This window comes from Caretta caretta, chromosome 2 (genome assembly GCF_965140235.1).
Source record: "Caretta caretta isolate rCarCar2 chromosome 2, rCarCar1.hap1, whole genome shotgun sequence".
Lineage (NCBI taxonomy): Eukaryota > Metazoa > Chordata > Testudines > Cheloniidae > Caretta > Caretta caretta.
This window is the reverse complement of record NC_134207.1, coordinates 36,281,275-36,307,190: the sequence shown is the minus strand read 5'-3', so window position 1 is coordinate 36,307,190 and position 25,916 is coordinate 36,281,275. Positions and strand designations below refer to the sequence as shown.

Sequence of the window (25,916 nt, the reverse complement as noted above, 5' to 3'; positions counted from 1 at the left end):
CATCAAGAAGGCTCCCGTACCTCCACACACACACACACACACACACACACTCATTTCTGTTAGAACCAAACATTTATATAAGAGTTGATATAGTACTCTTATGCCTGTATTTAATTTGGAGTTCCACTAGGGATAATTAAATATTAATGAAGTCATTTTCATGAAATTATGTAGCTAGCAAAGTCATTTTTGCATGTGCCTCTGAAAGCCAATTAAAAAGGTGACTCACTTTAAATTTCATCATGGACCCTGAGGAGTACAAATTAGATTACAAAGTACTTCAGGACAAATAATTACAGGAGTCATGGCAAATATGATCATACTGTACAATGGGAGTATGCATATGTGAAGGAAAATTAAACTACATTAGTTTCTAATGCAATATAAAATATTGGTAGCTAGTAATATTTTCTAACTTTAAACTAAGTTTCATGGGAAAATGTTACTGATTCTGTTAGTAATTTAGTGATTTTCAGGAACCAATCCTGCAAGGTGAGATTACTCTCAACTACCATTGAAGTTTGTTTTAATGAGAGTTGAGGACGTTCAGCACCTTACAGGAAATATTCCCCACCTCATGCATTTGGATCCTAAGTATATTTTTGAAACTGTGCTTTAATTTGATCCCTGCTGTCTTTTAAAATTAATTTTGGTTAATGAAACCGAACAATGAAGAAAAGTTGCAGATACCCTTTTCCTGTGTCCCTTCTAAGGACTGGCCTACACTTGAAAGTTAATGCAGATTACCCTGGAACAAGAGTGCCTTTCAAAAAAGGGTATGTCTACACTGCAATTAGACATCTACAGCCAGCCCATGGCAGCTGACTTCTGCTTGCGGGGCTTGAGCTGCAGGGCTGTGTAATTGCTGTGTAGGCATTTGGGCTCAGGCAACAGCCTGAGCTCTGGGATCCTCCCGCATCTCAGGGTCCTAGAATCTGGGCTCCAACTTGAGCCCAAATGTCTACAGCATAACTAAAGAGCCCATGAGCCCAAGCCCTGCAAGCCCAAGTCAGCTTGCACAGGCCAGCTACCAGTTTTTAATTGAAGTGTAGACTTACCCAAAGTGGCTTAACCTAAACAGGAACTTGGAACCTTTGTTTCAGAATGAGAGCAGCCACACCTAGAGTTGATCAGGAAAAATTCTGTGTGTAGACAAGCAATGAGTGCGCTCAATACTATTTGTTTATCTAGGCTAATTATTTAATAACAAGTGTATATTAAAAAGGATCAAACATTGTCACAGCTAGTTTTGCTCTTTGAGAATAATATGCAAATAGGATACCAGAAATGTATAGAGAATTTAAAAATAGGTAGGAATGAAAAATGAAAAGAGTAAAGCCCTCATCCAGCAAAGCACTTAAACATGTGCATGACTTTAAGTATGCCAGTATTCCCATTGACTTCCAAGAGTTCGAAGATTTTTCAATTGATTTAATTGGAAATGCTCATATGTGTAAAGTTATGCAAGTTATTGTTACCCTTTTTCACCTGAGCAGCCAGTCGAAGAAGCTGAGATGGAGTCAGGCATCTTTGATGCAATCATATTTACAATGTACAAAGACCTGTTTCCTTGGACACAGGAGAAATCAAACAACAGGAGATAGTTTCTATGCTTACAGCTCCAAGCCCCTTTCAGTCAGCACTCAGTCCAAAAGTTCTCCCTAGGCTTTTCTCAGGGCCATGCTTATTCTCTCTGTGTCTGGAGCTTCCTTGTTGCCTTCTGTCTTCTTGTCTGGTGTTTCTCCCCTTCTCTCTCTCACACAGACACCCGCCCACACATCAAACAATATTCAGCAAAAAAACCTTTTCCCCACAAAGTGCTAATTCTTGAGCAGATTCACATGTGCTTTTGTTCTGGGCAGAGACATATCCCAGTGTTTTTGTTTGAGGCCCTTATTTTTTCTTACATTCACCCTGAATGAAGGGTACACCCACCAGCTTAAAACAATGTTTTCACCCAGCCCACAACACTGAGGCCCCACTCCTGCAAACACTTAAGCATACACTTTACTTTAAGCATATGAGCAATCCCACTGAAATCAGTTACTTTGCTGAGGTTGTTCAGGTGGTTAATATTAAACATGTGTAAATGTATGTAGGATTTGAGACTTGGTGCTTTCCTGGGTCAGGGCCTATGTTCTCTCTGTTGTTTTGGGATGCTTATATTTTAAGCCTTATTTTCAGTGCCCTGATAATTTTGGATAATTTTGGATCTCCTGTTCTCCATCCCCCCGTGCCACGTTTTATTTTCCGTCTACACTACGATATTTTTTTTAATCTTTGAAGACAATTAGCATATTTTTAAATTGACAGGCTTAAAATAACACTTTTTAGAAATGTCACCTCTGTTGGCATAGAGGATTGACTGTTGTACCCCCTGGACAGTGCTGGAATGCAGTTGTATTCTGGAGGGGATTCATTCCCCCAGAGAAGGCAGGCAGGCAGTGTTTGCACCTCCTTCCTCCATGAACACTTTTGTCAGGGAGGGATTCTTTGAAGTACAATTGGGACATTGTAGGAGTCCCCAATAGCTGCTGCGCCCAAACTGTGCTGAATCTAATTATTCCTTGGGCACCCGGGCCAGTACTGCCCACTTTTGAAGCTACTCTGGTTAACTCCAAGCCCCCTACCAAACTTCCCAGCAAATCAGGGGGTGGGATGCCTTGTGCTACCGTAACTACTCCCAAGCTTGAAGTCCACAGAGGAGCCAGGGACATCCTAACTTCTCCCTCTGTGGTTTCAAGGGGATCAGTGAAAGATGCACATTTCCTACATGCCAAAGTATTTTACCCGTTAGATGTTAATTGCAGCAAATGCCAATGAAACCAACTAATAGTGGATTGAAACTGTAAGCAGAATGAAAGATGATTGAATCAATTAAAGACTTTCATACTATTCCATTACTACATTATCAGCAGAATTTTGCTACATTGGAGTTCACTTTAAGTGGGTTCCATTGCTTGTAAACAATTTACTCGGTAATATTTATAGAGCTGCCACTTACAATGCTTCAAATGCTATAATTTTGGGATAATTTTGGCAGTTTCACTATTGACTTCAATGAGGCCAAGATGTCACCCTAAGATAACAAGACAAATGTGACATGCAGAATTTTCATATGCTAAAGTGAGTGGACTTAATTTAAATCACACCTCTCCCTTGCCCAGACCTAGAACTCTAGATGCAGAAGATGCATTAATCATTACTATTGTAATGAGATATGAAAGAAGACTTCTACATAAAACAAATGCTAAATAACAATACTGTTATTTCAAATTTAAAAATGATTTTTTAAATTTTTTTCATATATCTTCACAATCTTAAATAAGACCTGTGTTAAAATGTAGTGTAAAGAAATAGTCTTTATATAAACTTTTGTGCAAACATTTTACTTAAGGGAAGCCTGTATTGTTAAGTCTTTATTAGCTATTTCTGGCTCTCTTGTTTTTTGTATACATTTTTTTTGAGATTTAAGAGACATCTTTGAGTCATAAAATACATGCGCATGAAACATGGTCTTTCACACCGTTAACATGTTGTGATATTCTAATAATCATAGGAAAATTCCTATAAGGATGTAGAGTAGGAATTGCCTTACAATTACCATAAAAACTCTATACAATTATTTAAGAAAAAAAAGGAGGGGACTGTAAGGAGGAAACATAGAGAACCAGAAAAACTTGTGTCAGATATCTGATATTGGGCACCAGTGTTTCTGTGCTTGGTATAGTAAATGTATTTGTAAGGAATAATTCATTCTCTCATAAGGATTATCCACGTAGGGATCTTGAGTTATATGATATAAAAGTGCCAGTCACATGTACTAAAGATGTGTTTAAAGGAGCCAGTTTAAATTGTTAAGCAGTAAATGTTTATTTAAGAATCAGTGTTCTGTATTACTTTGAGATAGATTATTATTTCGTTCCTCATTCTTAACCCCCTTTTAGACTTTTGCACCCTATTATACAAAGTGAGAATGCACTAATATACAATGAAGAATCCATGTGAAAATACAGATTTTTTAAAATAAATTTGAGTTGACTTCTCTCACTTTAAAACCAAAAGTTACATGGAAATCAGATTTCAGTGATGTCTTAAACAGAGATGCCCACAAAATTGAGGATATTTAAAAAAATTAATGTTTTCCCAACAAATAGAACATGCCGCTAAATGATGGCTATGTACAGTCATCCCGCCCCAACTATATCATAAGTCCAGTTATTAGCTAATCTCTAAACCCTATATCTCCACATTAAAATTCAAATACATTTTAACGTGCTGTGTTTTTGCAACATACAGAATACCCATTTTAATGGAATAATAATTTTACCTGCTACAAATGCTGGCAGAAATCTAACTGTACCTACAGTTGAAGCCAACCACGTGTTTTTTCCAGTATGACATGGCATACAATTTTGCATGCCATGTTGTAGACACAGGACTTGTAGGCACAGGTATTTTTTTAATAGGAAATAATGGCAGATAGATGCATTAACTCCTACATAATTGAGGGACTGCTTTGGTACTAGCTTACGTTAATATAAAATGTAACAGGTGTTGCTACTGTGTAAAATGTCACAGTTTTGCCAATTATTAAATTATTAGGCGTTTACACATACAGTCATTATTCCTTTGAGTGAATTAATTACAAATTTGCTAGGATTATTTTCTGGCAACAAGGCATAGAGCATATTAATCCAGCTCTAGAACACTATCTGATATCTGTTAGTTATTTGTGTTGATACTAAATTGAATGAATTGATGTGCTTGAAGTGGTTGCTTTTTAAATTATTATACAGGAATTTTATTAAGAAGCATTACAAAGTTTACTTATATTTGAATGTACAACATTCCAGATCAATCTTTTCTTCTTTAGGTGGTTGCAAATGTATATTCCACTCAGGTGTGCCTGGGCCCAGAGCACCGACGTCAGAGAATTTTGCTTAGTGGTATCTATAGGGATGACACTTGCACACTCTAGCCCTTATAGCCTATCCCATGGCTATATAAGAATGGCATCACCCTCAGTTCCTTCTCACCACACATGGCCCGAGTCAAACTGTTCCATGCAGATTTTACCTCACGGTTTTTGAGAACACAGAGATCTTTGTCAGCTTTTGTACATAGTTATTCCCTCACCAGGTTTCAAACACTGCCCACCGTATGGGGTAAGTATGCCGAATAATGAAGCCCACACTCAGTGTTTATTGTGTTTAGGCAAGGAGCACATTAGGGAAAAGTGCTCCATTTGTTGCTCCTTTAAGAAAAGGACACAGCCAATGAGGCCTCCTGACATGCCACTGGTTTCAGACTCTTCTCCCTGGAAAGAAAGGGGCCATTCTCCTTCCTTTGGTCACTCTAAGAAAATACCTCAGAAGACTAATTGGAGCCATTTCAGGGCTCAGAGAGACTCGTCCTCCTGTTGTAGGAAGAGTTGGGAAAATCACTCTCCAAGTGCCCAAGATAGAGCCAGGGATGCTCTTCATTATCAAAGCAGGATCAGAGTGCATTGTACTGTTTACTCCAGCAATGCCCATCAGGTGAATCTGGTACCAACCTTGGTTTCAGCACTGACAATCTCAACCCTGCTTGCTTATCAGACAGAAACTGATTTACTCTGCCTTCCTGTTCTCAACTGTGACAGGGCGTACTAGGCCTGAAAGCCCCATGCTGGAGGTACTCATGATTCTACCACTCCCCAGCCCAGGAAAAGAGCAGAAGAATGGAGTCCTCCGAGCTTCCTAGAGAGGCGATGTGGGAAGCAGCCAATCAGAGCCCAGCAGGCTCCTATAAAAAGAAGCTGCTGGACAAAGAAGTTCAATCTGCTGGCATGGACCAAGGGAGCAAGTCCCTGGCTGGTTGCCGGGACTCAAACATGGGAGAAGGTGATGGGTATGCAGGGAAGTGGCCCAGGGGAACGTAGTGAGTAGTCAAAGGGATGCAGAAAACAGCTGTTTCTCGTAGGGTTCCTGGGTCAGGACCTGGAATAGTGGGTGTAATGGGCCTGGGTACCCCCCAACAGCCACTGGGGAAGTGGCTTAAAAGCCCAGAGCACAGGGAGTTTAACCAGGCCACATTTGGGAATTTTGATATATCCCAAAAGGAAATCAAATTGAAAGACAAATCCAGCTAGAGTGCTGGACCAGGTGGCAAAGAGTCTCAAGGTAGGAAGACCTGGAGGCGCTTCTCCATAACAGAGTAGGGACCTTGCAAGCCAGCCAAGGGAGGGCTGCAAATCAACCAGCTGAGGGTACCATTATGGGGCATGTTGGACAGTTTAAGAACTGAGTCCAGGGAGGGCCACAGATCAACCAACCAAGGGTACCATGATGGGCCCTGTTGGACTGATTAAGGACCTGAGCTGAGGGATGGGGCTGCAGGCTGATACCAGCTGAGGGTCCCGATATAGGCCCTGTTGGATGGAACAAGGACAGAGCCCAGGGAGGGCTACAGATGAAAAGGCCAACCAGGATACTGTGATAGCCTCGGTTGGTCAGATTGAGAACTGAGCCTGGGGAGGGCTACAGGGAGTTCCAACTGAGGGTACTGCTATAATTCCTGTTGGCATGTTTACCCCGGAAGGGATTTATTTATTTATGTTCACATGGACTGAGTGTCACTTGGCCAGAGGACTGAGTCACCAAAGATCCACCTAAAGAGGGCAGTAGTGGACGTGAGACACTGAACTGAGAAAAAAGTGCAGGCACACACCTGACCATGAAGAAGCACTCACAAGAGGCAAGTGAGCTCTCGTCACACCAACTCTGCACTGTTTCAGGAGTCCTCTTCTATAGGATATTCTTACTGGTACCGGCACAATCTGGATTTGTTGCTTTGCCATATGGCCTTGTGCCTTCTTCTGTACCAATTACTAGGCCTGCTAGAGATGTGATATATGTCTTGTCATTGGTACCAAGACATTCTTCTTCTGCACTAACTCCAGTTTTGGCACCCAGGGTCATGTTAGTCCAGGTCTCTATGCCAACAGGATTGATCTCTGCTCTATTACCAACCTCGGCTTTGATACAGTCTTCAGCCCCAGCACTAATTCTTGCACTGAACATTAGTGTGGTTTCAAGTCTCCAGCCCATACTGACACAGTCTGTAGTATCGCCTGTGAATTCAACACAGCGCTGGACTTTGGATTGATTGGGGGGTGCAGTAGCTGTGGCAGGTTTGGCCCCTCCATTACCTACAAACCACCCAGGGCGCTCCTTATTCTCGAGTCCACAATCAGCTTCTTCTTCCACATCTCCTCCCTGGGACTGGTCTCACAAGTCTTCTAGATCTTCAGTGGAGGACCAACATCAGTCTGAGATCAGAATGGGGATGTCTGGGCTTGGGCTAGCATCTACTGGCCTCTGGTGCCATTTCTGGTGCCATTTCTGAAATGGCCCCCCTGAAATCCATGGGGTGTCTCATGGTCTCCAAGATCCCAGTCGACTGCTGATTCTTGGCAGAGATCCCCAAATTCTCCAGCTGTTTGTCCTTATACCCCATCTAGATGGGAGACACAGACCAGTATGGCATCTATTAAATCTACATTGCAGCAACAGAATCACACTTTACACTTTGGCTCCACTGCATTTATCATCATCTCTCTGGATGATTCTACTGTCCCAGATTCAGCTTCCCCGTCCCAGAAGATTTTAAATCTTACCAGGCCCTTTTAAGGAGGATGGCTGTAGCCATGGGTATTCAATTTGTCCAAGAGAATGCCCATAAATTAGTGGAAATACTGCAACCTTCATCCCCAGGGAGAGTAGCGCTTCCTATAAACGATACTTTCTTGGAGCTTGCAAAGTCCCTATGGCACATGCCAGCATCCCTGCCTCCTACTCTGAAGAATACCTACAAGCAATAGATACTAAGTCCCTAAACTTGTTGATCACCAATTTATATCCATTTGTTTTTGTGCCTACATTGGTCCGTAGCTTCAGTAACTCCTCTACCTCCCTGATGTTTATCCCTCTGATGTATTTATAGAAAGCAACCATATCTCCCCTCAGTCTTCATTTTATTAGGTGAAACAAGTCTCCTCTCATAAAGTAGGTTTTTCATTCCTCTGATCATCCTAATAGCCCTTCTCTGCACCTGTTCCAGTTTGAATTCCTCTTTCTTTAATATGGGAGATCTGAATTCCATACAGTATTCCAGATGAGGTCTCATCAGTGCCTTGTATAATGGTAATAACACTTCCCTATCTCTACTGGAAATACTTAACCTGATGTATCCTAGGAGTGCATTAGCCTGGTTCAGGGCCTCATTAATGAAAATATTAAATAATATTGGTCCCAAAATCGATCCCCGAGAAACTCCGCTAGTAACCTTCCTCTAGACCAGTGGTTCTCAAACTAGGGCCACCGCTTGTTCAGGAAAAGCCCCTAGCGGGCTGGGCTGGTTTGTTTACCTGCCGCGTCCACAGGTTCGGCCATTCGCGGCTCCCACTGGCCACAGTTTGCCGCTCCAGGCCAATGGGGGCTGCAGGAAGGGCGGCCAGCACACCCCTCGGCCCGCGCTGCTCCCTGCAACCCCATTGGCCTGGAGCGGCAAACTATGGCCAGTGGGAACCATGATCATCTGAACCTGCAGATGCGGCAAGTAAACAAACCGGCCCGGCCCACCAGGGGCTTTCCCTGAACAAGTGGCGGCCCTAGTTTGAGAACCACTGCTCTAGACTGACCGTTCACCTTCTGCACGACCCATTGAAGTCTCCACTTTAAGCAGTTACTTACCCACCTTTTCATTCTCATATTAATCACCATATTCTCTAATTTAATAATTTTCAGTGTAGAACTGTGTCAAATACTTTATTGAACTCTAGGTAGATTAGATCTACTGCATTTTTTTTTGCCTAGAAAATCAGTTATCTTCTCAAAGAAAGAGATCAGGTTGATATAAAATGATTGCTTTAGTAATATTTCTGGGCACCCTTCAAATATTCAGCTTTTTAAATCTTTCATTGTAAATCAATACTTTGTGCTTTTACTCATTTTCATTGCCCTTCTTTGTATTCCCCAAATTTTAAATACTGTCCATAGGTGTAGGCAGTGTCTTAACTGCCATCTCTTCAATGCTGTATAAAAGGGAATTGTCATATTTATGGTACATAACACTCTGCCTGTGCATATGCAGAGAAAAGCGTATTGATATTTTTGGTACCACATTGCATTGTAAGCTTGTATCTAATTTGCTGTTCACAATCATTGCTAGCGCCTCTTTTGGCGTTATGACTTCCCAGCTTTCTGCCATCCACTGAATATGTCTCCGATATTATTCTTCCCCATACGTATTAACTTGTGTTTTCCACATTAAATCTAATGCTGTCCATATTTGTAGCCTCTCCTCGGACAAAGTATATTATTTTTCTGTCTTCCCTAGGGCCTGCAACAACTCTCAATTTAATATAATCAGCAAATTGAATTAGTATACAGTTTACTCCTTCTTAAGATTTTTTATGAAGATTTTAAATATGACCAGAGCTAACAGGTTCCCCTGTGGAACTAAAGAAAGTGCATTGCGAGCATACGGGCTATAATACATCACAAATTAATATTTTTAAGACACAGTGCATTTCTAATTATTTCAATTTCTGTAGCTCAGTCTTGCATTTCCTTACAAACCTGATTTGCAGGTATCATTTTATTTCAAATGTGGCATGATAACATTAAACACTTCTTAAAATTCCTAGATCTTTAAAACATATCTTGCGTTATGTTCACAATGCCATTTTGTGCCTACAATCGATTTGTTGAGCAACATAGCTTAATTTCTTAATTTTATATAACAATTTAAAATATAAAAAATATTTTATTAGAGCATCTGCCATGACATCTAAACTATCCAAGATACTATCTGAATGGAATTCTCACTCTTGTATCTTATGTTCCCAACATGCTCATAGTTTTTTTGGCCCTCTGAGGCCTGCAAAACCTCTCACTAATCAGTCATATGCCACGAGTTGGCCCTATCTCACCTATAGAACTTTCCACTCTTCTTTATCCCAGTCATATAAAGACCTTTGCTCAATACCTGACCATTTGTCTCACTAGCTTATCTTATCTGCCTATCAATGCTCAGTTATATGCTTTCTGGTTTTGCTGACTTCCAGAAAGCCCTAATAAAAACCTCATGTACATGGCATCTTTCATATACCAACCTTCCCTTTTTCCTGCATTCTCTACTGTCAAGGTTCCTTCCCCACTCTGAACTCTAGGGTACAGATGTGGGGACCTGCATGAAAATCTCCTTAGCTTACTTTTACCAGCTTAGGTTAAAACTTCCCCAAGGTACAAACTATTTTACCGTTTGCCCTTGGACTTTCGCCGCCACCACCAAACGTCTAACCGGTATTATTATTATTATTAGGAAAGAGTCCATTTGGAAACGTCTTTCCCCCCAAAATCCTCCCAAATCTTACACCCCATTTCCTGGGGAAGGTTTGATAAAAATCCTCACCAATTTGCATAGGTGAACACAGACCCAAACCCTTGGATCTTAAGAACAATGAAAAAGCATTCAGTTTCTTAAAAGAAGAATTTTAATAGAAGAAAAAGTAAAAAGAATCACCTCTGTAAAATCAGGATGGTAAATACCTTACAGGGTAATTAGATTCAAAACACAGAGAATCCCTCTAGGCAAAACCTTAAGTTACAAAAAGACACAAAAACAGGAATATCCTTTCCATTCAGCACAGCTTATTTTCTCAGCCATTTAAAGAAATCATAATCTAACACATATCTAGCTAGATTACTTACTAAGTTCTAAGACTCCATTCCTGTTCTGTCCCCGGCAAAAGCATCACACAGACAGAGATAGAGGCTTTGTTTCTCCCTCCCCCCAGCTTTTGAAAGTATCTTGTCTCCTCATTGGTCATTTTGGTCAGGTGCCAGCGAGGTTATCCTAGCTTCTTAACCCTTTACAGATGAAAGGGTTTTTCCTCTGGCCAGGAGGGATTTTAAAGGTGTTTACCCTTCCCTTTATATTTATGACATCTACAAATACCAATTTCATCAATAAGAAATTAGTTTCTGAACATTTACTTCTTTGTGCGGAAGAATCTTTCCTTGTTTTGTAAAGCAGCATGTGTTTCTATGGCACTACTTAAGTAATAAATTATAGTTTGTTTTTGTTGATGCTTTGAGGTATGTGGCCGCACAATATAACTTTCTTGAGGTCTGTGCCTCAAACTGCCTTAAACTATCTTTTCCACTAATCTCTTAATCTGAGCACCAGTGTGTCTTTTATTTTGACTTAGATTGTTTCTGAATGTAGGACATATAGGCCTATAGGAATGAAGACATGAAGCAGAAACTTGATAGAGTGAAATAACCTATCACACAGTTTACCAGTTTCTCATACTGTGCAACAGTTCTGCAATTTCTTATTGGGCTCATTAGGCCTCATAGACCTTGTGAAAGTATATGCATGAGACATATGAATGGGAAAGGAAGAATTTTTCTAAGTCAAAGGATGGTGGGTCATAAATTAGGACCAAAAAAGTGGCCAGGACCAAATGGTCAAGAAGCTGTTTAGGAGCTCTGACTGTTGACCCAGATAAGGGGAGCTGAGATAATTCTGGTGGAATCATTACCTCCTATTGTTCCCCTAACATTGCTTGCTTGGGACAAACACCCAGATTTGTGCATGTGACAAAGAACCAGTATCCTAGGAAGTAGGGCCCCAAAAGGGGACCAAAGATCAGACTGACCTCACTTGACCAGGATTGGACAATGCAGTTGGAGTCCAAAGTCTGTGATCCTCTGATCAGAAGATTGCTGAGGAGATCCTTTGGGACAACACCAGCCTGGGTTTCTCCATTAAAAGACCTAGTAAATGTGAAAGAGAGTGTGTTCCTCCTGAGGTCACCACAATGACAATGAGATGGCTGATACTCCTACTTTCCCTCCAAAGGAAAGTAGAGACCGAGGCATTGTAGAATGGCCAGTTGACCAGAGGATGGTGCTTGCTAGCTTGACAATACCTGAGCCACAAGACATCACCTAATTCTCCAAACTGCAGTTTCTGACTGACTGTAAAGCTCCACAGACCAAGCAAGGTGAAGAGCAGATCCTTTATCTTTTTCTTAGTAACTTTCGTGTTTTGTTCTTTTCCTTAACAGGATACTTGAATATCTGTGCAGAGACACCTGCCAGGAAAAGACTTCATATCTTAACCTTTTTAGGCATGCATGAATGCATGTGTATGGCCAGTAATAGTGCATGCATATAAGCCCATAATGCAAATTACCATTGGACATTGGTTAACCTAGGTTGAAAGAAAACTTTACCACAGAGCACTAGAGGTCACCTGTGGTATTTAACACATTAAAACTTAACCCATTGTTTCAATAAGGGAAAGTATAAGCTGCTAAGTAAACTGCATAGAGAAAGAAAGACCAAGAAAACCATTTAATCTTTGGTGTTTTGTTAACTTTGTGATTTGATTAGTGGTTGGGCTCATGCAATGATTTGACCAGTTGTTGATCTCAAGTTGTTCTCTTCAATTCTGATTTGTATTATTGTTAATTCCTTGATTTGGCTATCTTGATTTACACTGTATGATCAATCAAATTTTCATTTTTTTTTAGTATTTTATGGAAGTATAATAAATTAGTTAACCTTCTAATTGTTTATGCTCTTGAATAAAAGCAGTTAAAACACACCAAACTGGTTTTATCTGATTAAATGGTGATGAGGAAAACACAACCTTAATTAAAGGAATGTGAATTAAACATTAGACTCAAGTTCTGAAAACCCTATTGTTGTTACAAGGAGTTGTATCAGCACATTGGTATCAAGGCTTTGACATGTCAAGACTTTGCTCCAGTGGTCTTCCACACATAGATATGTCCATCAACTCTCAACATTTTAAGGCTTGTATCTCTTGACGCATTCTGTGAGCATCTTGTTGGACATCTGCTACACTGAGTGTTTTGGTGTTTTTTGCGTTCATACATCTGTGTCAATAAATGCAGCTAGTATTTATACTGTTTTCTTTTACAGGATGGCATCTCTCTCCCTTGATCCACACAAAGGAGGAAAGAAAGAATCTTAAGAATTGAAGAAGTGTGTATGTAGCAGGAAGAAGTTGCTTGCAGATTAACATGATTGCTGCATCCTTTGTTTTGGAGTAAAGCATGATATATATGGGTACTAGATTTGCTTGACAAGGTCTTGCTTCATTGGAACCATGACTCTAGGTCAGTTGGGTTTGGTTTAGTTTGTTACCAAGGGTCAAGACTGAGAAGTACCTGGACTAGGAGCACATTGGAATAATATGGCAGTGTCCTATTCCTGGTGAGTTAATGAAGACATGACAGAGACCTGCTGTGGCTAACAGAAAACCATCCGAATCCATGAAACTGGACCCCAGAACAGAGTTTCAATGCTGCAGTCCTTTTGGAAGTGGATCTACTGTTTTGTGGCTACTCTCTTATGGACTGCAGTCTAGAAGGCCAGAGAGAAAATTTGGGTGTGGATGAATGCTCATGCTTTAGTTGAATTTCTTCTCCAAGCAGGGAATGCCAGGATAGATTATCAATTTCGTGCATGAAGTTATGGACCTGACCCAGTATAAGTTGCAGACAGCTTTTGATGTATATGGTATATTGCCAAGAATTATTGGCTGAAGAGTGAATACCTGAAGGTCTGCTTTCTGTAGGTATCTGAATTCCACATGGGGGTCCACAAAGCTTCAAGTTCTTCCATTCACTGGAAAGGGTAACTTCAGAATTAGTGGAACATCTCTACAGAATGCAAAGGAACATGAGGTCACTCTGCTGTCTCCAGGATCACCCCGTTTTTCTCCCCATGAGAGGTGAAGACAGAAGCAAAAGACACTACCTTGCATGCCGTTGTACACACTGACTAGATTCAAGTGTGTCTAGAGACATCCAGCAAGGCTTTCAGGGACAACAGCTATGAATCTCTTTCCCTTTTACCTAAACAAGAAACTACTACTCTTCTGCTCATGATGCCAGGAAGAGACCAGACTATTAAAGGACATCACTGGTGATGGTGGTGCCTGCGTGCCTCTCTATCGGTACCTTTCTGTTAGCAAAGGTCCTGACAAGCTTAGATGTAAGGGTTTGAGTATCCTAGTAGTCCAATATAGGCTCAAACTTGTACGATTCTCCACATTGTTGCAGCTAGCAGTGACTGTTCCCACAGATAATTGCTCAGAACCAGACTGTCTTGCTCTCTCCTATGCTGAGAACCCTAACTTTGAAAAGTTTGGTTCTTGACAGGGTAGAGTTCCATAGGTGTTCTGTCTCAAGTCCTCCTGCTATCTCAGGTGTCTGCCAGAAGGATTTATAACTTTAAGTGGCAACATTTTTCAGTGTTGTGCAATCAGGCCATTGTGGATTCCTTTAAGTACCCCTCACCAAACTGTTTAACTAACTTCTTCTGGATGAAAAACCAATTCCATCCATGTTTATTGGGTAACTACTATGGCTTGTCATAAGCTCTTTGAAGACCAGTGTCTCTGCAGCCCTTTGTGATCGGGATTAGTTTTAAAATTCTTCCATCTCTTGTGACAGCTCCCTGTATCACTGGATATTAGTGTGGTCCTGACAAACCTCAGGAAAGCTCCTTTAGAGCTGCTCAGTATCTGTGAGTACCCATATTTCTTACCTAGAAGATAATGTTCCTAGGGCAGTGACTTCAGTTTCAGGAATTGGCAGATTTAAGTAGGACAAAATGGTGGTATTTACTTATCTGCAATTCCTTCCAAAGCTGGAGATATATTTCCACCTAAATGAGTCTATCATCCTACCAACATTTATCTCATATTCATATGCTCATCCTGCTGAATCTCTTCTCCATAAACTTGATATTAAATGAGTTTCTACTTTGTGTATATGAAATATCTTAGAAAGTCTGTCCATCTCTTTTTTCCCTTTGATTCCATTTCTTTCTGTTGATGTCTGTACAATGGGTACAGCTGTCATAAAAAGGACCATTTGTTTGCATTTTGCCATCTGATTGCATTTTGTACTTCTATAACTTGGTAGGTTTTCTGTTAAGACTTTTCATGAGTCATACTATCTAAACATCAAGGATGTTAACTTCAGGACATCCACATTTTCCTTCTTATATACATTTACAAAGCAATCACTATTGCTTAAATTTGATCCCAAGAGTGGTATCCCATTTCAGTATGTCAGTGCTGCTCTACCTGTTTCTGAAGTAGGAGTTCCCAAACCTCCCCATCTGCCCCCTAGAACTTTACTTTTCTTTTAGGATCACCAATTTTTGAAGGATTTTGAATTATGGAAAGTGATGGATCATGACATTACACCATTTGTTAGAAATTGCATTAACTAATTTTGTATATCTTATTGTTCTAATAAAATATATTTTAAATTAATGTAATTAATGTATCATACTCTTCACAGATCTTTTTACTCTAAATTACTGTTTGGATACATGGCAATTTAAGTGCTAGTCATTTAAAGGGACATTCCATCATAAATGTAGGAAACATATCTATACACATATTTTATGTTATATGCATTTGAAAACAGACATAAGTCTGTCAACAGTCAAAACAACATTGCCCTATTCTTCATGTTTTATGGCATCTTTAACAAGTGCTACATACTTAATAAAATAGAAAATAAACAAACAAACAAACCCAAATGTGATTTTAGTTTTGCTCATCTTTTGTATTTTCTTTAGATTACCGACATAATGGAAGAGATCTTCAGAGCTCAACGTTATCAGTACCAGAACAAGTGATGTCATCCAATCACTGCTCTCGATCAGGGTCCTCTCACCATACAGATAGTATAGGACGGACTAGATCTTGGTCTCCCAGTGTCCCTCCTCCACAAAGGTAAATCACTTATATGGATTCAGTGCCTGTGAGGGTATGAAATTAAGTGCTGTTGAAATCCATGAGGATGTCTGAAATAACTATGACCCCAAGAAAAATTAGTGAATGATAGAAACACAGAGTAATTGGTTTGCTCTTTATGAAATAATGAAAAATGAGTTTTTAATAATATAGCCGTGTGTAAATTATTCCTTCACTTTTTTTTGCATCAGTCTGACACAAAAGCAATAGAAATTTTTATCCCCATTCTTTTAAAGAGAGATTTACAAGGTTAAAGGTATTATGATATGAAGTGTTCTTGTTTTTGTTTTTAATCAGTTTGTCAATGGCTGTTTTGTACCACTATGTCTGTAAATGACCAAGCCTTGGGAAATCCAAAGATTCTGTACATGAGTACATTTTTAAACACGTTTTGGAAGCAACAACTTTTTATATAGAAAAGAATATACCTCCTTTTCCTCAAGCAGCCTCTGATCCTGTGAAACAAAGATCAGGACATCTTCCTTACACCCCAACTACATAAGATAATGATTACTACAGGACTGAAAATACTATTTATGAACAATCTTGTTAAGCATGGACAGACATTGCCCTCATGGAAATGTGTTTCTTCAAGAGGATGCAAAAGTAGAGATATAGAGTAGAACGGGTTTCCTCTTGGTGTTTAGTGTCACTTTCGAGGGCTAGGTCCTCAGCTGCTGTAATTCAGGGTAGCTACACTGAAATCAGTGGAGTTGCACTGATTTAATACCAGCTGACGATCCGGCCATAATGTTAATATTGCCCATTAAACGTTGAGTGCACAGTGTCAAATATTCTGAATCAAGTACATGTCTGCATGCTCTTCCATAACAATTCTGCTTCTCTCTCTCTCTCTCTTTTGTTTTCCCTTTTGTTCTTTTTTTAGATTAAACTGTTAATTTACTGGTCCTATTATTTATTTAGTTATTTATTTACTTACTTACGTGCTATTTTCTCAGTAACAACATATTTTTATTAATTATGCACAGGTAACATCACACACATTATCATAATTCATCACATAGAGGTAACTGATGATAGGTTCCTACCTAAAAATCCAGTAAAATAAATAAATACAACCCTTCTATAAATAAAAACCTACTTAGGAAGTAGCTAAATAGAACACACAGAGGGACTTATTCTGATCTCATTTACTTAAATCAAGATTGGATATTTTTCTAAAAGATATGTTCTAGGTCAAGCATAGCTATTGAACTTGAAGCAGGGATTAATACGGGAAAGTCATATGGCCTGTGTTATGTCAGAAGTCAGGTAAGATGATCACAATGGTATCTTCTGGCCTTAAAATCTATGAACATATGACACGATTAGAAAATAATTTAGCAAGATAGGATTTTTTTTCAGTTTGCCTTTAGTATATCTAGGAAATACCATTTTTTAAAATGTTAAAATAACATTAAGGTGACAGTCTCAAGCACTCAAAACTTAGGAAATGCCAGAATTAAGGTTACCTATACAACCTTCTTCAGTCCCCTTGCATGGCATTAGTATACTGTCTTTAATTATGTGCTCTCATACTATTTGTGCCTTATTCAGTGCACAGGATGAACAGTTAATGAGAAAGAAGACTGCAAGAAGAGAAAGGATGTTTTCTCATGTTTGTGGCCCTGGACTGGGACACAGGAGAGAACTGGGTTCTATTCCTGGCTCTGCCACAGACTTTCTATGTGATGCTGAGTTAGGTTATCATAATTCATACATAACATACCCTGAGGAGAATTCTGCATCACTGCATGTGCGCAGAATTCATGGTCCCACGGATTTCTTTGTTTCCCCGCAGAAAAATGTCTTCTGATGGGGAAGCAAAGGGAAGCTGCAGCGGCACAGGAGCTAGCAAACAGAGCTGTAAACAGGGGAGTTTGAGTGGGAGTTTGAAAGGGGAGTTTGTCTTGTGGTGCTTGTGTGGGGTTTGTTTTTGCTGTGGGTGGTGGTGTTTTGGTGTGGTTTGTGTTTCCCTGATTAACAGGATTTAGGTGGGAAGGCTATGACAGATTCAGAGGTGGCAGTGGGAGTGACCCATGTAGCAGATGACACAATGAAGATGACTGGATGTGGAAGCTGTGGTATGTACATGATCCTGGAGGGGGCACCTGGTAAGAGTTTTGTCTGCATGAAATGCCGTCTAATAGAGCTGATGGAGGAAAAGATCAGAGGTTTGGAGATGCAGGTGGAAAGTCTGGTAGAGTTTAGGAAGGGGTTTGAGCAGATTATGGAGCAAAGACATGAGGTATCTGAAGGGAAAAGCTCAGACTTGCAGATGGAAGCAGGACTAGGGAATTCTGAGGGGAGACTGGGTGAGGAAAGTGGTCAGTGGAAGCATGTGACTAAAAGAACTAGGCAGAGGAAAAGACGGGCTAGTGAAGGAGAAATAGAGCTTCAGAATAGGTTTGCAGAGTTGGAAAATGATGAAGGGGCTCAGCAGGTAGTCACTGAAGGTGACAGGGCAAGGAAAAAGAGAAGAGCGGTTAGTCCTATAGGAAAAGGGGAAGAGTTAATGGAGATTACACCAAATATGAGCCCCAGGAGGATACAGGATGGGTTAAAAAGGATTACAAGGGAGAATGGGAATGGAAAGAACTTGCAGCCAGAGGGAACAGGGCATAGACTGGAGAATAGCACCGTCACTAGGAAAAGGCAGGTCTATGTGATTGGGGACTCTTTACTGAGAAGAATAGATAGGCCTGTAACCAGAGCTGATCCAGAAAATAGGAGGGTGTGCTGTCTTCCAGGTGCTAAGATACGGGATGTAGACCTGAGGTTGAAAAGGATTCTAAAGGGAGCGGGAAAGAATCCCCTAATTATCCTTCATGTGGGAACAAATGATACGGCTAGATTCTCGCTGGAAAGTATTAAGGGAGACTATGCTAGGCTGGGGAGGACGCTTAAGGAAATTGAGGCTCAGGTGATCTTTAGTGGGATTCTGCCTGTTCCTAGAGAAGGGCAACAAAGGTGTGACAAGATTATGACTATCAATAGATGGCTTAGGCAGTGGTGCTATAAGGAGGGCTTTGGGATGTATGGTCATTGGGAGGCATTCATGGATAGAGGACAGTTCTCTCGGGATGGACTTCATCTGAGTAGGGAAGGAAATAGACTTCTAGGATGGAGGCTGGCACAACTGATTAAGAGAGCTTTAAACTAGGAATTTGGGGGAGATGGTTGGGAGATGTCCAGGTAATCTCCACGCCAGAACTTAGCATAGAGTGGAAAGAAAATGAAGTAAGAGTGGATACAGTTGTAGGTAGGAGGAAGGGCAGTGTAGATACAAGTCTAATAGGTTATACTGGTAGTAAAATAACCGTGCCTAATAGGGTACAGAATGTGAGTGAGGCCAAACAGCAAAAATTAAGATGTTTGTACACTAATGCAAGGAGCCTAGGTAATAAAATGGAGGAACTAGAGTTACTGGTGCAGGAAGTGAAACCAGATATTATAGGTATAACAGAGACCTGGTGGAATAGTAGTCATGACTGGGCTACAGGTATTGAAGGATATGTGCTGTTTAGGAAAGACCGAAATAAGGGTAAAGGTGGTGGAGTAGCACTGTATATCAATGATGAGATAGAATGTAAAGAAATAAGAAGCGATGAAATGGATATGACTGAGTCTGTCTGGGCAACAATTAAATTGGGGAAGAAAACTATTAGAGCCTCCCCTGGGATAGTGCTTGGGGTGTGCTATAGACCACCGGGATCTAATTTGGATATGGATAGAGCCCTTTTTAATGTTTTTAATAAAGTAAATACTAATGGAAACTGTGTGATCATGGGAGACTTTAACTTCCCAGATATAGACTGGAGGACGAGTGCTAGTAATAATAATAGGGCTCAGATTTTCCTAGATGCGATAGCTGATGGATTCCTTCAGCAAGTAGTTGCTGAACCGACTAGAGGAGATGCCATTTTAGATTTGGTCTTGGTGAGTAATGAGGACCTCATAGAGGAAATGGTTGTAGGGGATAATCTTGGCTCAAGTGATCATGAGTTAATTCAGTTCAAACTGAATGGAAGGATTAACAAAAATAAATCTGCAACTAGGGTTTTTGATTTCAAAAGGGCTGACTTTCAAAAATTAAGGAAATTAGTTAGGGAAGTGGATTGGACTGAAGAATTTATGGGTTTAAAGGTAGAGGAGGCCTGGGATTATTTTAAATTAAAGCTGCAGAAGCTATCGGAAGCCTGCATCCCAAGAAAAGGGAAAAAATTCATAGGCAGGAGTTGTAGACCAAGCTGGATGAGCAAGCATCTTAGAGAGGTAATTAAGAAAAAGCAGAAAGCATATAGGGAGTGGAAGAAGGGAGGGATCAGTAAGGAAAGCTACCTTATTGAGGTCAGAATATGTAGGGATAAAGTGAGACAGGCTAAAAGTCAAGTAGAGTTGGACCTTGCAAAGGGAATTAAAACCAATAGTAAAAGGTTCTATAGTCATATAAATAGGAAGAAAACAAAGAAAGAAGAAGTGGGACCGCTAAAAACTGAGGATGGAGTGGAGGTCAAGGATAATCTAGGCATGGCCCAATATCTAAACAAATACTTTGCCTCAGTCTTTAATAAGACTAAAGAGGATCTTAGGGATAATGGTAGCATGATAAATGGGAATGAGGATATGGAGGTAGACATCACCATATCTGAGGTAGAAGCGAAACTCAAACAGCTTAATGGGACTAAATCGGGGGGCCCAGATAATCTTCATCCAAGAATATTAAAAGAATTGGCACAAGAAATTGCAAGCCCCTTAGCAAGAATTTTTAATGAATCTGTAAACTCAGGGGTTGTACCGTATGATTGGAGAATTGCTAACATAGTTCCTATTTTTAAGAAAGGGAAAAAAAGTGATCCAAGTAATTATAGGCCTGTTAGTTTGACATCTGTAGTATGCAAGGTCTTGGAAAAATTTTTGAAGGAGAAGGTAGTTAAGGACATTGAAGTCAATGGTAAATGGGACAAAATACAACATGGTTTTACAAAAGGTAGATCATGCCAAACCAACCTGATCTCCTTCTTTGAGAGAGTAACAGATTTTTTAGATAAAGGAAACTCAGTGGATCTAATTTACTTAGATTTTAGTAAGGCGTTTGATACTGTGCCACATGGGGAATTATTAGTTAAATTGGATAAGATGAGCATCAATAGGAAAATTGAAAGGTGGATAGGGAATTGGTTAAAGGGGAGACTACAACGGGTCCTACTGAAAGGTGAACTGTCAAGTTGGAGGGAGGTTACCAGTGGAGTTCCTCAAGGATCAGTTTTGGGACCAATCTTATTTAATCTTTTTATTACTGACCTGGGCACAAAAAGTGGGAGTGTGCTAATAAAGTTTGCAGATGATACAAAGCTGGGAGGTATTGCTAATTTAGAGAAGGACAGGGATACCCTACAGGAGGATCTGGATGACCTTGTAAACTGGAGTAATAGGAATAGGATGAAATTTAATAGTGAGAAGTGTAAGGTCATGCATTTAGGGATTAATAACAAGAATTTTAGTTATAAGCTAGGGACACATCAACTAGAAGTAACGGAGGAGGAAAAGGACCTTGGAGTATTGGTTGATCATAGGATGACTATGAGCTGCCAATGTGATATGGCTGTGAAAAAAGCTAATGTCATCTTGGGATGCATCAGGAGAGGTATTTCCAGTAGGGATAAGGAGGTTTTAGTACCGTTATATAAGGCACTGGTGAGACCTCACCTGGAATACTGTGTGCAGTTCTGGTCTCCCATGTTTAAGAAGGATGAATTCAAACTGGAACAGGTACAGAGAAGGGCTACTGGGATGATCCGAGGAATGGAAAACTTGTCTTATGAAAGGAGACTCAGGGAGCTTGGCTTGTTTAGCCTAACTAAAAGAAGGTTGAGGGGAGATATGATTGCTCTCTATAAATATATCAGAGGGATAAATACCAGAGAGGGAGAGGAATTATTTAAACTCAGTACCAATGTGGACACAAGAACAAATGGATATAAACTGGCCACTAGGAAATTTAGATTAGAAATTAGACGAAGGTTTCTAACCATCAGAGGAGTGAAGTTTTGGAATAGCCTTCCGAGGGAAGTAGTGGGGGCAAAAGATCTATCTTGCTTTAAGATTAAACTCGATAAGTTTATGGAGGAGATGGTATGATGGGATAACATGGTTTTGGTAATTAAATGTTCATGGTAAATAGGCCCAATGGCCTGTGATGGGTTTTTAGATGGGGTAAGATCCAAGTTACCCGGGAAAGAATTTTCTGTAGTATCTGGCTGATGAATCTTGCCCATATGCTCAGGGTTTAGCTGATCGCCATATTTGGGGTCGGGAAGGAATTTTCCTCCAGGGCAGATTGGAAGGCCCTGGAGGTTTTTCGCCTTCCTCTGTAGTATGGGGCACGGGTCACTTGCTGGAGGATTCTCTGCTCCTTGAGGTCTTCAAACTACAATTTGAGGACTTCAATAGCACAGATATAGGTGTGAGGTCTTTTTTAGGAGTGGTGGGTGAAATTCTGTGGCCTGCATTGTGCAGGAGGTCAGACTAGATGATCATAATGGTCCCTTCTGGCCTAAATATCTATGAATCTATGAATCTAAAAGCGGTCATGTGCCCCTCCCCGGCAGTGCAGGCAGGTCAATTTGGGCACTTGGAGCAGCTGGTAGAGATGTAAATCACCATCGGGAGTGGGGCTGGGCAGTTGTGCAAGTGAGAGAGAGACACTCCATCCCTCTCGCTCACTATTGCAGCACGCTCGGCAGGGAGGGGACAGGGCTTTGGGGTGTTTCTGAGGAGGTAGTTGTGGAGCAGGCTCTGTCCCCTCAGGCAGAGCAGAATGTAGCAGCCTGCCTGCTTAGTAAATTGTTTCCATTGTTTTTAGTGAATTTCCCCAGGAGTATAACACAGGTGTAAAATTTTAAGGCTCCTTTACATTGCCAGAGTGGTGTAAAGGAGCCTTATTGTAAAGGACAGTTTGACCTTATAAATGCTTATGATGTTTTAGGTATTAGAACTGGTCTAAATTTTTGGACTGAAAAAATTTCCTGTCAAAATGGGCTCCATGAACTGTTTGCTACTGACCTTTCTGGAGAAGGTCAGTAGCCAATATAAATTATGAGTTTGAGTCCCTAGCCCTCACTTGCTCTTCAGTTGCCTATGATGTAACACTGAGCATATGACTGTATATATTTGTTAACTAATAACTAGATGTAAAGGGTCAATACTAGCTACATTACTATTAGACAGTGGGGGGTTGGGGATTTCCTCCAATGCTCCCTACTCCCATTCTCCATCCATTATATTGTAGTTAGTTTCAATTATTTTTGTAATTTATTTAAATGTGATTATACTGTGTTATTTTGACAAGGAAAATATGCAGAATTTTGCAGAATTGTAAAATATTGTGTGCCAAATTTTTTTGTTTGGCGCAGAATTTTTAATTTTTTGGCACAGAATTTCCCCAGGAGTAATACAAGGAAGCCTTAATTCTGGCACTTCCTAACATTTGAGTGTTTGACTTTATAACCTTATCATTTTGTTAACATAATTTTGTATCCACATATGTATTTACGTGTGCATGAATGCACACATGCGTATGTAACAAAAATATACTTGAATAAATGTTTAATGTATATACAACTTCTATGAAGATTTCTGTCACTGCATACATCATGATTTCATAGTATGGACCATAAATGCCAAGAATATGGAAATACCTTATTATTCTGATAGATCTTGTTTGCATCATTAAAATTATAACACAATTGTAAGATATATATGCATTTCCTTCATTGCATGATAGTCTTTAAATATCTTTCCTAATAAACTCTGTGAACATACAAGTGAAAATATTGTATTTACCTGACAAACTTTGCAGTTGATAGTACTACCTTCCTTTCTTCCTACTACTGATTGCTTTGTTCTATGGTTCTGCAGGCAAAGAGGGGTCATTGAATACCAATGGTTACCAAAGTTTATGCTGAATAAAATATAGGTGAAAGCTTGGCCCCACTGAAGTCAGTGGTAAAACTTCAGTGTAGCCAGGATTTTACCCACTATAATTATTACTTGTTGCTACTGGAATATAGAAAATGTTTGATTAAAATAAATCATCTTCCTTTAAACTCCTAGATTATGCAAATTATTGTGCTGCTGCTTCATTGCAAAACTGATATCTAGTGATTTGTACAGGTGATAATTTGCTTGGCAGGCTGAATTTTCCCTTAGTAGTCCTCATTTCACTCCATAGTAGATTGCCTCTGCCTAATATGGCAAAACACCAGCCCTGTATTTGATGGACCCTGGAACATTCTAGTTCTCTACAAAAAGAAAAGGAGTACTTGTGGCACCTTAGAGACTAACCAATTTATTTGAGCATGAGCTTTCGTGAGCTACAGCTCACTTCATCAGATGTTTACCGTGGAAACTGCAGCAGACTTTATATACACACAGAGAATATGAAACAATACCTCCTCCCACCCCACTGTCCTGCTGGTAATAGCTTATCTAAAATGATCAACAGGTGGGCCATTTCCAGCACAAATCCAGGTTTTCTCACCCTCCACCCCCCCACACACAAATTCACTCTCCTGCTGGTGCTAGCCCATCCAAAGTGACAACTCTTTACATAATCAAGTCGGGCTATTTCCTGCATAGATCAAGGTTTTCTCACATCCCCCCCACCCCCATACAATAATCCCTCAGTTAGAAAGCAGACTTCTGCTACAATGCATCACTCTATAAGTACAATGGCTCAGATTCCCTCCTGTGCTAAAGTCACAGTATCTGTGGCACGAAGGTGGTGCCTTTTCTCTTTGAAATAATGATAGCCACTACGTCAACAATTCACCATGAGATTTATAATTATGTAACAGTACAAGTATGTGAAAGATAAACCTCTTAAAGCTTTTTTTATAGCTGACATTTTCATTAACAGAACTAATTTTACAAATCAGTATAAGGACATGGTGCACTACTCACCCTAAGACTTTGATGGCTTTTATGTCCTCAGTAGGAATGTGGAACAGGGACCTCGAGGGACTCGATCTACTCCTGCACATTATAATACCATGAACCGAATGGATAGACATCGTGCAATAGATGACCACTACTCCCCAGACAGAGAGAGGTAAAAATCATATAGGAATTAGAAACACCTTTAGTCTACAGTCATCACAAGTGAATTATATCAGTGTGATGTATTAACCCTAAATTCAGGTCACTAAAGTAAACAAAAAACCCAGAGAAACTACATAGCCTCAGAATTCTGTAGATGATGATAACTCTGCTGTTCTTTTTAGTGGTTTAATGTTTAAAATTCACAGTGTGTACAGGGCTGCCTGAACTGCCATCTTGTATCCTCTTCAAAAAAAGAAAGAAAACAAAAAAATCTTTGAGGTGTATCTGTTACACTAGCAGCAAGACTGATTCTCTGTGTATTTGATTTGATTTTGACTATTTCCAATTTTTTTAAACAATGTTTGTTGTTTACTGTGTTTGTAAGGTCTCCAGACTGGTGAATATGTTGAAAAATATGTAGCAGTATTCTTAGTTGATAATTTTCACTGCTGTATGAAAATTACATAAAAGTCCACATTTTGTACTCAGTGTTTGTGCAAAACTCCCATTGGGTAGAGTGGGAGTAGCATGCATATAGCAAAAGTAGAATATGGCACAGTTCTTATCTGTTCTTAACTTTATGAGCCATTTACCCTTAAAATAAACTGCTTTGCCATTCTTTGAGATCAGAATTGGGCCTTGTGTGTTTAGAATGCACATCTCACCATGACAGAAAGGTTTCTGCCGAACAGGGCTTCATAAATCGTGAGCAAGACATATCAACCTATCTGAATTTTAATGAATTAGAAGTGAGATACAGTTTATAGTTGGCTAGTGTAGCTCATTTTGCTATATTACCTGAGGTATCTTCTGCCTTCAGTTAAAAAAAAAAAAGGGACGAGGTGCTTGCCACCACGACTTTGGGTCATAAAACAAAAAGAGAAAGCATTTGTCTCCCTTAGTTTTAAAATACTCCTGCACTTGACTACGTTTTGTGCGTCAAGATGGCAATA

At 40.0% G+C, this 25,916-nt stretch overlaps 1 protein-coding gene across 50 annotated transcripts in view; it reads left to right on the top strand.

The window, feature by feature from the left end:
• The window catches only part of RIMS2 (regulating synaptic membrane exocytosis 2), a 737,322-nt gene that overhangs the window by 484,114 nt on the left and 227,292 nt on the right, over positions 1 to 25,916 (top strand). For 39 of the 50 annotated variants that reach the window (XM_075125014.1, XM_075124984.1, XM_075124982.1 and 36 more), the window contains 2 exons: positions 15,684 to 15,840; positions 24,857 to 24,973. In XM_075125014.1, the coding sequence (XP_074981115.1) occupies positions 15,684 to 15,840; positions 24,857 to 24,973 (274 nt within the window). The remainder of the gene's footprint in view (positions 1 to 15,683; positions 15,841 to 24,856; positions 24,974 to 25,916) is intronic. The other 11 variants (XM_075124992.1, XM_075124981.1, XM_075125000.1 and 8 more) reach the window with 2 other exon arrangements.